This window comes from Dermacentor variabilis, chromosome 11 (genome assembly GCF_050947875.1).
Source record: "Dermacentor variabilis isolate Ectoservices chromosome 11, ASM5094787v1, whole genome shotgun sequence".
Taxonomy (NCBI): domain Eukaryota; kingdom Metazoa; phylum Arthropoda; class Arachnida; order Ixodida; family Ixodidae; genus Dermacentor; species Dermacentor variabilis.
Genome location: NC_134578.1, coordinates 103,290,084 through 103,304,298, shown reverse-complemented (window position 1 = coordinate 103,304,298; position 14,215 = coordinate 103,290,084). Strand labels below are relative to the sequence as shown.

General features: G+C 45.5%; 1 protein-coding gene across 2 annotated transcripts in view; it reads right to left on the bottom strand.

Moving 5' to 3' along the window:
• Positions 1-2,870: 2,870 nt before the first annotated feature.
• LOC142563972 (uncharacterized) overlaps positions 2,871-14,215 on the bottom strand; it is a 45,518-nt gene continuing 34,173 nt past the window's right edge. For both annotated transcript variants that reach the window (XM_075674727.1, XM_075674728.1), the window contains one exon: positions 2,871-8,289. In XM_075674727.1, coding sequence (XP_075530842.1) covers positions 8,189-8,289 — 101 coding nt within the window. In that variant the 3' untranslated portion in view covers positions 2,871-8,188. The remainder of the gene's footprint in view (positions 8,290-14,215) is intronic.

Below are 14,215 nucleotides of genomic sequence, written 5' to 3'. Positions count from 1 at the left end.
GCGAAGTTTTGCCGAACGAGTGGGCGACCGGACGTTTTCTTTACGAGTGCTCCACTGCCGTATCTAAACATCGACTCGCTTCGAGATGTACGTGCTACTTCGCATGACCTTTAAAGAACCCGCCGTGGTTGCTCAGTGGCTGTGGTGTTGGGATGCTGAGGTCGTGGGATCGAATCCCGGCCGCGGCGGCCGCATTTCGATGGGGGCGAAACGCGCAAACACCCGTGGGCTTAGATTTAGGTACACGTTGAAGAGCCTCAGGTGGTCGAAATTTCCGGAGTCCTCCACTACGGCGTACCTCATAATCAGAAAGTGGTTTTGGCATGTAAAACCCCATAATCTAATTTTTTTAGCTTTAAAGACTTACGATGCTGTCGTTCGGCGAAGAACGCGCCCAGTCACCCGGTTTTGGAAGAACACGCACGCTTTCCATCCGTGCCTTTGTATCGCTAATCCACTGACCGACCGCCAACGACGAACACGAACGAAAGAGGCAAACAAAGCTATTCGCTCTAAAGAAGGCTACCAAGTAACCACAAAAGGTACAGTTCCTCTCAAATTATGTCAAAAGGTCTGTGCTGAATGTTAAAAGTTTCGCAATCAAGTTTTCGTACGCACCCTCGGGTGCTCGCGGATTCAAGCCTGTTGGCGTACTGAATGATCAAGTGCACAAAATACGACCGCATTGTGTTTATACAAAGTGCACGTCGCATAGGAATTGTGTTAAAACGTGCAGATAAATGGCAACACGTTTAGTGAAGTGTGTCCCATCTACTACGTTTATGACCCGCAACAAATTGCGCAAGCCTCGACACATACTATACCATGAGAGATTCGCAACTTACTTCCCATCGTCATGTGAAGGATGTCGATCATAAGTTCTCCCTTCCGGTTCGTTGAACCCACGTGCTTCTTTTTAACCGTCGCGCTGAAAGAGCTTTTTGCCTTCGCTGAATCTATTTCGAGATCCGAAGGCACAGCAGCTCAGTGTGATGGAAAACGCCGCGAAGCGACGTCGCACTTGCCATAAAACTTAATTCAGGGCGTTCGCATATAACTCGCCGCACACGAAAGGGCAACGGCGCAAACATGCACTCCTCGTTAGTTTGTCGACGCTTTCGAAGCATAAATGGTGGTGTGCAATTGTAAACAAACGAAGCCGGCGCGAAGTCCCACGTGACGCCACTAGGCCAATCGTCGGCCTCGGGGAGGGCAGGCTAGGAAGCGGCAAAGCGTGTCGCTGCTTTACGACGTTTCAAGGGTTTTGCCATGGAATGGATGAGACGTTCATTTGAAGGATCGCCAGCCGTTTGTGCGCAGGCGCGAGTAAGAGCGAGCGCAAGAGAGAAAATCTGGGGCCTAGGCACTGCGGAGGAGGTTTCTTAGCGCGCGATGTAGGCGCTTGTCCCTAGGTGTCCAGCATTGCGGAGTGGGGTCGAGTTTGTTTACGCTCGGACGCTGGTGCCGGCACTAGGCGTCCGACGTACTTTCAGAAGCAAAGTTCCGGGTGGTGTTGCACAAGTCGCGGGGGGCGGTAGTGCTGAACTTTGCGTCACAAGTTGGCGGCTGGACGCAACTATATTCAATCGTGTTTTTTTTTTTTTACTAATTGTAACAACGTCTCATTCTTTAGAATTATTGGCGGCGCCTCCACGAAACCAAAGCAGCAACGCGGACACCAGAGCTAGAACCCGGACTGGTCTGTGGGTTGGGGCTCGCCGAGGCCTGCGCGTGCCAGGGCCGGGTGTGTAAGATCGGCTGTATGTTATCGCGGACAGCCAATTTTTTTATGCGAACCCCTGGCACTCTTCGGCCTCCGCGGCCCCAACCCACGGGCCGCACTGCTTCCAGCTTTGTTCCCCCGCTACCCCTTGGAGATCCTGCGCCGCCTGCTGTATTATAACCTCAGGTGCTCTGCTGCGGCCTCCATTTGCCGGTTACATGTGTCTTCCTGGAGCTGTGCTTATACAAGACCAATCAGAACCTTGCCCCTACAGACGCAGCGACCACCAAATGGGGCTTCCGTGCATGCCCACTGCCTCACCGCGCGGGCAGCCAGCCGCGGTGCGTAAATGAACTCGAACGCACTCCGCAATGCCGGCATGTCTAGGGGACAAGCGCCTACAAAAGGTGCTAAGAAACCTCCTCCGTAGTGTCAGGCAGAGTCATATTCAAGGAGCAAAAGCCCCCAGATTTTCTCACGGCTGGCGATCCCTCAAATGAACGTCTCGTTGGAATGGTTTTACCCATGGGTTTTACCATGAGCCGTCATGTTTCGAAGGTGTGGGTTTCTGTAGCAAGCGCGATGATTTTTGTAAAAGTTTTGTAGGGTTGCAGCATGTCACTTTAAGGCATCAGTTTTCGAAATACAACATTGGCTCAAAAATTGCAAACTTAAGCGTATTGTTTTAGCAAATATCAGCCATATTTTGCACGATGTGGCATTTTGCCAATACATATCTAACGACCAATATGAAAATGCGTTTCTGCAGCATTGCATTTTAAAACTTGATGCAGGAATGAACGGAATGCCTTCTGTACCTGCTACGTTCGTGATTTTTGGGAACGAAATGAGGAGGGCCGGAATGCGCGTAGCCAAGGCTGCTATGCTGACACTCTAGTACCCCACTACCTATATACTCGGAAAGTAGAGATATTCCTTTTAAACCGTTTACTTTGCTGGGAACCCCCTTTTTGTAAGAAAGCACCCACACGAAAGTACATTCTGGATACACCACTTGAGAGAGGAGAGGGAGTGGAGAGCAGCAAATTCGAGTCGGCACAGATTCCCACCGCTAGAGTGCGGTGTAGTGCAGAAACACTGGATGACATTACGTGTTACCCACGATTACAATAAAGACACACACATATTGCACTTTGAGAAATAGCATTTAATCGCTTTATGAAAGGTTTACTTCACATACTTTGGCTCTAAGCAGCTTCACCAGCTGTATGAAATTGGAATAAACCATTCAATTGTATGTCTGTTGTAGAGCACTCTCCAGAACATACAACTGCTGAGAACATCTTTAATGCACTTGAAACACAAAAAAATGAAAACCCATTTGACCAGAAGCCACATGCTTGATAAGAAACAACTGCCGGAGCAAATATCACAGAGCTTTCAAACATACATACTAAGACAAATGTTCTGCATAGTGCGCTGCCACCGACAGAGTAGCTACGAAAACTCTTGCCACATCACCTTTTCTATAAGACTGGATACTAGAAAGCATTTTCAAAATCACTTCCAGACAGGTTTGCTGTGACAGTTACTAGCACAAACAAGACTACGGAAGAAAGGTGGGACAGGACAGAACGATCCGTCCTGTCCCATCTTTTTTCTGTAGTCTTGTTCGCACCAGGAACTATGTCATACATGTACTAAATCCATCAACACCGACTAGTCTAACCTGCACTATTCACTTCCAGATAAAATTTTTCAACATTTGAAAGTGCAAGCAAAATTAGATCTTTCATCACCTGACTTTCACCTGGCTCACGTATCGATTTCACCACGTTAATGTTGTGGCTCAGGTTTGAAAACAGTGAAATGGCTGCAATATGCTGTCATTCTCAGTGCTGCACTAACGACCTAGACACCAAAGTTCACTTGGATAACCCTGCAACAATGGTGCACTTTCTGAAGCACTGCAGAGGCTTGACTGATCCTTCAAGCCAAATTTTTACTAATACCATTGTGATATCTGAGAAACTACTCATAAAGCAATAAAGCAACTTGAGATCAGCCAAACCAACAACAAAGTAAGTTTTATAGAGAAAGCATGCTTTGCAACACTGCTGATAAAATAAAAAGCCAAATCAACGATAGTATTGGAACTGACCAGTATGGAAGTTATTGCACAGTAATAAACAATGAATGTGCTTCAAATGGCTTCTACGCTGGCATGGTTGGACGAGGAAAGGTTAAAGGAGAGTTGACAAGACGTTTTAGCATTATTGCGTGAAATTATGCAAGGCAACATCTGTTATTTCAATAGACAAATTAATGTTTACAGAAATGCACAAACCGAATATTTGCATGTTTTTGTTCTACTTCACACCGCAGCAAAAGAGATGTACATCTGTTTCATCTGCTTGTTACCAACGTAGTGGTGTCGTACACATCGAGGACTAAGCTGTCATTTTCTGCCATGTTACAGTGCGTGATCATGCTCTGTGATTCGCTTGCATCTGCCTCAGTGTTCGTGTAGCACCGATTTATACCACTAGTCAGGTGTTCCCGTGCACAGCGCACAAGTTCATGCACTACGCGAAACGAGGCAAGCACAACAGCTTGCGTGAGCGACCATCCGCGGAAGTGCGCCGCGCAGCAAAAAAGGGGCGAGAAAAGAAAGTGGGACCCGTGACGTATGCGCAACGCGATCCTCCAGCCCTCGTAAGGGAGAACGCGGTTAAGGAATTTTGCTTGCAGAGGCATGACTTGTAAAGTGTAGAGATTGTCTATGCTGGCGGTGATGCTCGCCTCCTTAAATCGTAGGTTTGCACTACGTCAAATGGGCCCCCATCACCAGGACACGTAGCAAATTTTGGTTACATGCTGCAAGTTGTTACACGTCCTCTAAGGAGTGTTCTACCGCAAGAATTTTACAAATTAGTTCAATAATAGCATAGACAATGAAGTGCCACGAGCCCATGCTTTCAGGAGGCGACCCTCACCACTTATATGGACACTCTCTCCACTTTTCCTGTATCGCTTCCAGAAGCAAAATTCCTTCCCAGCATTCTCCCATACCAGAGCCTGGGGATTGCGTGACAGGTATATGTCACTGGCCCAGATTCTTTTTTCTCTCTCGCATTTTCGCTGAGTGGCACGCCTCTGGTGACAGTCTCACGCGCGAGCTGTTGCATTTGTCTCATCTCCCGCAGCGGACGATTTTGCACGCTCTGCACGAGAACACCATTTTAGCGGTGTAAGTCAGTGCCAGACAAGCACTGAGGCAGGTGCGAGATAATGAAAGAGCATGGTTGTGGGATGGGGACACGGTAAAAAATGATGGTTTCGTTTTCTGCATGCAAGCATAGAAACAAGCAGACAAGAGGAAGTGCACCTCTCTTGCTACGGCACGACGCAAAACAAAAACACGCAGACATTTTGTTTGCGTGTTATTTTTCTAGTGACTGACGTCTACTCTCCAGCTGGGAGTGCGGCGCACACGAGAAGCGCAAATGGAGTTTGTTGAAATTCAAGCTCTTTCCGTGGTGCGTAGAGACGCAATAGCAGACACGATTGTCAGCGCACTTTCTATGCACTGCGCTTGTCAGCCGAGAATAGCCAGACCTGGTGAGAGGCCCTTTAAATAAACTGAACGCATGAGAAATTGTACAAACATGACCAACATAGGTTGGGTACCTTGGACGGACATGTAGGTTGCAGAAGACGTAATTCACCACCTTTATAGGAAAAATGTGCTGCTAGGTGCTACACCATTCTTGTAGAACTCCAGCTCTTCATACTTCCCACAATGCAGTAGTGATAACACCGACCCTAGAAGCACAAGTTATCAAACAAAGCACCTACCATAGCAAATTTTTCTGAAATTGCCTTTCATTAAATTTCAAACCTATAGGGCTGCATAAATAATTGTTTCTAAAGGGCTAAGAAAACTATTGCGGCTAAACAAATAAATTTCTATGCATTTATTTGCACTGCTCCTTTCTTTCTCGGGCATGTTTCTGTCGTTTTTGTCTTGGTGCAAGATTTGCTTTACCACAGCTTCAAGTAAGACAGGCCTGGAGATCAGACCATGTGTGGTGCTTGCGTAGTAGGCCCTCGTATTCCCAACGACTCCAATGAGCCCCAATGAGTAGAGGCCGAGCCGAAGCAAAGTCACCTGGTTCGACAACAGCACTTGTCACCATCACCAAGATGTTTCCTTGTTTCGATGCAAGAGATAACCATATAAAAACCTGCACATCAAAGTTTGTACTTCCCTTGTCTGCCTACCTGTGCACCCTCATTTCAACGCAGAAATAAAATGCAAGAGTGCACGCCTGCACACAGGTCAGCATTGACAAACTACATGGGCTTGCAGTAAAGAGCAGCATGCATTAAGACAAATAGGCTGTTCAACTTGGGCATCATAACTAACCAATGTATAAGTCATATTGCATGACTGCATTGTGTCACCGTTGAGGAACATTAACGAGGTACAGAAGCCTAACAAGTAAACTACACAGCCAATTATACAAAGGCCGTGTTGTGCATGCAGAGACGGCTGGAAGTTTTGAAGCAAATGCCTATGGCCAGGGCTGGTATTCTTGGAAGATCACTTTTGGCGATGCTTTCTTGAGACTTCACATGTCGTCTAGAAACGACAGTTCTACTAAGCACTGCGATGAGTCAGTGTGCTTGGCACTGTGCTAAGGCTCTCATTCGCAGACACTGATGCACCCAAGGCCAATCACGATGAAGTATCCCCGAAAGCAGTCCTATAAGAATACAGATGTTGTGTGGATGCCATACTGGGGCTCCATATGATTTTCACCATTTTGAAACCAGAGAGATTAACACAGACATCGTAGCTCATACTTTTATTCTTTGTACTGCCAGATGGCGATACTTTTGGTCAATCAGCACCGGAAGTGTCGACGTCTACAGTTGACAGCTCTCCCAGCACTGCGATGCAGCGTGCTTGCCATCATGCCAAGGTGGTCGTTCACAGATGCGGATGCATCCGATGCCAATCACGCAAAAGTGGTCATGCAGGGATACAGCCCCAGGCATCAAGCCACCATACTGGGACTTTATATTACTTTCACTGTTCTGAAACGACACAGGTTCACTCAGACAATGTAGCTCCTAAGCTATGTGTTGCCAGCTGTTTCACAACAGTGCCTACTGCAAGTCCAAATGACCAACTGATAACTCATTTGTGTTGGACGGTAGAACTACTATTACACCAACTATATCTGCAACACAAAGTATGCAGAAGCAGTACGATAGCTATTCCAAACAGTGTAACAGCAACACTATAGAAAAACTTGTGGTGGAATATCGAAGTACCAATGTGCAGTGGAATCTGGACCACTGAACAGAACGACACAAATATACACAAAACAAAACATGCAGCAGGCTACGAAATGTCAAGTAAAAAAAAACAGCAATAATCAGAGTGGCCTCTAAAGAACAGCACATAGACTGCATCAGTAGAGAGTTTTAGCATGTCACAACCTTTACTGTTTCTATAATACCAGAAAAGTGCACAGTACAAGCGGCACTGCTAGCAATACCTTATGGTGACGCTTTGCACAATCACATATTAGAAACACTTGTGTTGCACGAGTGTTCTCATCAAAAGGAAATAAAAGGAATGCATCTTCTTGGTGATGCAAATGCCGACTCTTCCGAACATCAGCTAATTAAAATACAGCTCTTGCTTAAAATAATACCTCTGCATCCTCTATTTCTCACTATGGCACCACAAACATTTTCTCACATGTATGTCTCCCATAAGCTCGTAGTAGCTTGTAAATCACAATATGTATATGCGCAGACTTTTAAAACTATTAGCATACTTGTCATTGTCAAAATTTGTGCTCCCCTTAAAGCCGTGCCCACTAAAGCATGTCAGCCATGTCATTGTTTTGTCATACAAAGCTTGTACCAAATTATAAGCTGATGAGAACAATGATCACAACTCCATGTAAGGTACTCAAAAATGAGATCAACAATGATGCTGGAAATATAAGTGTCAGCCACAGGAACCACATACTGTTAAATTGGGCCATACTTCCTCCAAAGCCTTGAATAAACTAAGAACACACCAAGTATAATTTTAAAAACCCAAGGTAGAGCAAAAAATAAGTATAAAAATGGTGCATAGAAAACAGGCATATTGCACTTACTTCTTATAAACCTTTGTTGATATCACAGCTTGACATTTATTAAAATTTCTTTGACATACAAAAATCACATTGCGATGAAATCACTTGGTTAAGAGTTGTACGAGTAGTTCGTCTTTAAAAAAATATTTTACATGGTTGTGAGAACTAAGCAAAACAACAAAAGCCATGCTATATTGCAATGTATCACAATGAGTTGAAGAACTTCAGGGTAATTCAATGAGAAATGAATCGCAGATCACTCGCAACTTTCCCAAATACTTAGCAACCACACTTGCGGATGCTGAACAAATTTTCCAAGCTGACGTGGACGTCAACGAAATCACAAAGGTGGACTTATTCCAGTTTGATAGTGATACATCATGGCAGAAAGGCTTGACCTCAAGCGTTGTTTGTTTACACCGAACTTGGAGCAGGTATAGTCTGAAAAAGAAAAAAAGATAAAGGTTGGCAGAGAAGGTTGAAAAAATGCTAGACGCTTCGCATGTCCTGTCAATGAAGACATTCGCACACTGTTCAACCTTTGACGCCAGTTGTCGCAAATTTGCGACATACTGCAGCACGAGTGCAGCCTATGGCCTGGCAGCGTATTTTCTGGCTCCTGCCACACATTCACGGCAATGTTTTCCAACACTGACATGCAGTGCCATTTGGGAGCAGTAGCAGGAGGCTGGCAATTATTGTTTGGAGTCGCGATTGATGAGGTGCTCACACATGCAACGTCAACTATTTTCCATATATTTTGTGAATGTACAGAATGTCAGTTCATGCTTCCAAAGTTTTTCTGCGCGTTGTTTAGTAGGAACGCAGTAGGAATAGTAGTAGGAACAGAGTTCGCACACACCCTCCGCCAAAAGATATAAGTGAGGGAGCTGTCTAAGAGGAAGTCGCCGGAAGTCTGGGCCTGTAGCCAGTGACGTAGCCAGGAATTTTTGGACGGGATACGCACTTGACCGGGATGAGGGGGCTGGGCAGGTGGGTGTTCTCACACACTGTTTTGTGGGAGATATCGTTGCTACATAGAAATTGCAAGGAGGGAGGAGCGAAGTCACGTGCCTAGTGTGCATCCCTCCGCTTATGCAAGCTTGCCTGCAAGCTTGCATTAGCACTGACAGCACCAGACGTGGGTCAGGTGTCAATAGCACACGCCGATCCCGGAAGCAACCGGGTGCAAAGCCCGCTGTTTTTGGTGTGTGCAAGGTCTCTGTCCTAACAAAAGGGTCAACTGTTTTCAGAATTTCTAACAGCCATAGGTTCCCAGAAAAAGATGGGCTGTCTATTTGTTAAATGTGTGGTCAACTTTTGTGCAAGCTAACCACGTTTGTGCAAGTAAAGCCAGGAACTGCCTCAGAGAGAGAGATAGGATAAACTTTATTGAAAACTGGTCCGGAAGTTTTCCTTCACTCGTTTTTTCTTGCAATACATGCAAAACATTGTTTTTGTGTTTTATAAAAGCCAGATGGCGCGCGATTCCACAAAATACCACGGAGTTTTAGAAAGTTCATTCTTTACACAGAATATTGGTGGCCTTCGAATGCACGGGCTAAATGAAGCTAAAATGACATAAAACTTTTTCTTTTCTTTTTTTGCTGTGCTTTTAATAATTCGTGTGTTGAAGGGTAACTGCAACAAAATTTCACTTTGGCTAAAGTAGTCAGAAATAAATACAGTAGCCGACCATTTTTTCGGACTTCAAAAATTTAGACGTGCTGGATATTCCGGACTTCCCTCAGGCATCATCAGTTGCAATACAAACATAATATATACAAACAGCCAGCATTTTGGACAACTCGAAGCCAAAAGTTTGATTTTCCGGACAAAATTTGCCACAACCGAGCAGCACTGCGACTCGAGGGTGTTGAAATGCTGTCCATTATAAATTTTCAGCCGCATGGCTAGCTTCGAGTTAGATACGGACTGGCTTGGATTGGTACAGGAATTTAATTAGCAAGTATAGGAGACATCCAAATCTAAGCGGTGACGCCCTCTGTTGTAACAAACTTCAGACTTAAAGGCCAGACTTTTGCCTGAAGCCTGCAAGGGAAGTGATACTGAAAGCCGGAAACAGGTCATATGCAGCCAGTTTTAGACACCACCTAGAAACACCATGTGACACTTACGATACGCACTATCATCAGTTTAGCCTGATGTAGTAGCAGTAAGTAGCCTTGCACACGTTTTCATCCAGCAGTGATCAGTCGACTTTGATTCAGACAAGTGCAGTTGACCCCATCACTATTTGAGTGTGTTGCGGCCTTTCATTCGTGCCTCTCTACTAACTGGGTAGGCGCAACGCCGACATGTTTTCGACACCATGACTCTAGCTCTTCACCCTCCTCCAATAAATGTGCTGAAGAAGCATGGAAAGTATTTGATGATGACGCAGGAGATGGCTGCGATTACCAGGCTTATCGAGCAAAGACGGACCCAAGCCGACATCGCAAAGGAGTTTCATCTCCTTATAATCTCAGATAAGATCTCACCTGCAGTCTACTCGTCGCACCGCAAAAGTAAAAAAATATGACTGGAAAGGACAACACCCAAAGCACGAAGAGGCCTTGCAGCTGTGGTTAAATGGAATCCTATCAAGGAACCTCCCAGTTTCGGGCAACATGCTCAAGCAAGAAGCCAAGACGCTCACTTTGAAAATGGGCATTCAGGACTAAGTTCACTAATGGGTGGCTCCATGGCTTCAAGAAAAGGCATGAAGTTTCAAAAAAAGTTTGTGGGGAGAGGTGCCGCGGAACGATCTACTGTCACCAGGGTGTCTACCAAGTTGACATTTCCAAATTCCCCGCGTTTTCCTGGTTTTCCCTGAGTGCCTTCACAAAATTCTCTGCTGAGTGATGCAGAACTATGTTTTATGTCAAGACGGGCTGAAACCATTATTTGTGGATATTGTCACTCTCTAGTAAGCATATCAAAAAAAATTTTAAAAAGAACGACTTAATCCAATCTGAATACTAAGGAGTAGTGTTTATGTTATTCAAAAAGAGAATAAAGGGAGGGGTTAGTAAAATGCACAGCAAATAAAATGTCTTCAAATATATGCAAATCGAGTCGGACATTCTCAAATACGAATAAAAAGGAGATACATATAGAAGTAAATATTTCCAAATATGAGCTATTTCTATGAACTGATAGCAAGCTCAGTGGTATGAGGCCCGAACTTTGTCACAATTGGGACACACTCTCAACAGCTCGTAAGTCAACCTCAACTGCCTGACATATACTCTCAGCCCGCCCACAACACCTCATTGTTGTGTTTCACTGTTTTAAAGAGTTTGTATTAGTTTGGATAAGGGACACCTGCATCTCGGCATCAGCCAACACTTTGCTTTTTGAGCTCAAGCTCTTTCAAAATGGCGGCAGCGCGCTTCCTTTCCTGTTCATTCCTCAATGCGTAGGTATTTTGTTTTTGTCTTCCTTCTGCCACTCGTTCGTCCCTCAGACCATTTTAAGCATCTTCTTGGTCAGTTGCACAGTTCACGTCCGATTTTTTTAACTCCCTAGGGGCTACGAAAACATCCGAAAAATCGGCCAGTTGGAAAAAATAAATGGTTGTCATTTACTGCCCTTAAGGGCTCGAACCGCCACAGGCACATCCGAAAACACTCTGAAGGCCTGTCGGTACACGTATTAGGCATATAGGTGCCCGTACTGTGACAGGAAATACCGGGTGCATGCGTGCATAATTAAGGAATACATACTGTGTCCCGTGGCAATAGCCCCTTTCCACGCTTATGCTTCAGTGCAATACTTTTGCGTATGCTTCACCAAGTAACATTTCTGTACGGAGGTGAAGTTGACTTTCGGGAACCGGCCATTATGCAACGCACCGTGCTTTCCAAGCTTCTGAGCCAATCGCGAGGACCACAACGGCGGAATCCGTGCCACTGCTGACAGTAGCGAATTCTTTCAATAAAGAACACGGCACCCAACAGCAAGAAGCTTCATAGCAAATGCCGAAGCAGCTAGGCCTAGCGTTGCCGCAGTGGTGGCTACGGCTGCCAGCGGATCTGCGTGCGAGAGCGCCGGTTCGAGGCGGCAAGGTAATCGAAATGGCAGCAGTGGTGGCTTTGATTAATGCCGTTTCGCACCTGCTGTCACGGCAAAACTACCGGAAAATCGGACGGTAAAGAGTTCTTGCGTCCGAAATTTCAGACGTTCCGATACATTGACTCCAAGAGGTACATGGTGGTGCCGCATGGCCGTCCAAATTATCGGCAATCCGGAAAGTCGGTCGTTGACAGCACACTGTCAAGTCCTCCAGCCGACGACAGGGTGTCAAAGACTATTCATTACGATTCCTGTCTGTTACTCACGCCGGCATTACCGCGACTTTCGACCCTTTCAATAAAATTACAGCTAATTTTCCCTGATAGAGGCACAAATTCCCTGAGTTTTCCCTGAGTTTTTCCAGACTACTCAAAATCCCTGAGAATTCCCGGTTTTCCCGGTTGGTAGACACCCTGGTCACACATTACCGGACGAGTAAGTTGAAGTGTCTGATGCAAGGGAATGCACCTGCAGACATTTTCAATTGCTACGAGACAGGCCTATTCTTCAGAATGCTGCCAGACCATTTACTCTTTTTTTTCAGTGAGGCTGGCACTGGTAGGAAGCATAGCAGGGAGAGGGTAACGGTCATGGTCTGGGGAAATGCGGCTGGCTCCGAGAAGCTGCCTCTTCTAGTGATAGGGAAGGCAAAAAACCCTCATTGCTTTAAGCATACGAAGAACCTGCCTGAGACAGCACAGCAGCAACACAAAAGCCTGGATTATCCAAAACTTGTTTGAAGATTACCTCCACTACCTTGACCAGATGTTTGAGCGCCAGAAGCGACAAGTTATAATCATCATCGACAACTGTGGGGCGCACGGCGCCGTAAACAACCTTCAAGCTACTCAACTTTAATTTTTACCACCAAATACGATGAGCGTGGTCCAGCCGATGAACCAAGGGGTCACTAAGAACCTCAAGGTGCACTACTGGTCCCGTTTACTTGGCCGCACACTCATGTGTTTTGACAACTGGAAGACCTACTCTGCTAACCTATTTTCGGCACCTGGTGTGCTGGCAGATGCCTGGACGGCTGAACAGCCTTCAACAATTGCAAATTGTTTTAGGCATGCCGGCTTTGCAACTCTCTGAGATGCCCATGGCCCGGGGCATAAATGGCACCACTGAAGACATTGCCAGCTCAGTCAACGACGTTGAGCAGCTGATTGCTGACTTGGGAGCAGTGGGATGAACTTCCCTGCTGCTATTACATTCCGTGAGTTTGCCGCAATGGATAACAACATAGAGTTGTGCACGGAGCTGACAGACAACGAGATCGTCTGCCAAGTGACCGTGCTGCAGCAAAGCAACTCGGACTCCACACTTCTGACGACGCACCCAACCGCCTGCATCCATCAACAGAAGTCGCCAATGCTCTTGCTTTAACATGCTTGTCCAATGTTTACGACGAGAACATGACACTTGCACAGATGCAAGCAAACGCCATTGCAAGCAGAAGGAATTTACAGCAAGGGACAGTGCGTTACTTTTTCACTCCAGTTTAGCTAGAATAAAGTTCATTTTTGCGACTCACAAGTTTTTCAGACTGTTCCCTTATTTGGACCACTTTTCAGCCCCATCTAGGTCCGTAAGATCGATCAGCTAATGTGTATATACTACTGAAGCAATCTTGGCAAAGTTCAAGACCTGGCGATTATCCAAGATTCTTAACAGCTATTAAACAGCACATAAGCAGGCAACATGAGCAACTAGTGGTTAGCAGATATGACCTGAGGGATTACGCTAATGAGCTGTGCAGATTCTCAATGTGATGGGCTCTGTGTCATTTCTGACAAACAGCAATGGCCTCGATCTTTTTTCAGTTATGGTGTAAAAGCATCTATTTTTGATAGATTTCCATGATGAATACGCCTGTATTTAAATTAAAATTTTGCAAAGAGGCTGCTCGTATGCCTACACTCTGAAACAAGTCTTTTTCGGAGTCCAAATTTTAATCATGAAAACAAATCCTTACACCGCCGCCGACGACAGTGGCACTCACCAGAACCATGAGTGACATCACAACTCGCTGTTCTGCGATTGGTTAAAAACTAAGTTGCATGTAACCAATGAATTGCAGCGAAAACGTAATAATTTATAAATTGATTTTGTCTGCTGTAATCTTATATTGATGCAAACAGATACTGCTGTAAAGAATCACTACAACCACAAAACTAGGTAGGGGGCACATGCCGAAACTAGGCTTGCATGTCCCGAAAAATAAAGTAAATACTGCGCACTTACTGTATGGCATGCATCAAGTGACTATGGCTTCAGTCGTCAGTCA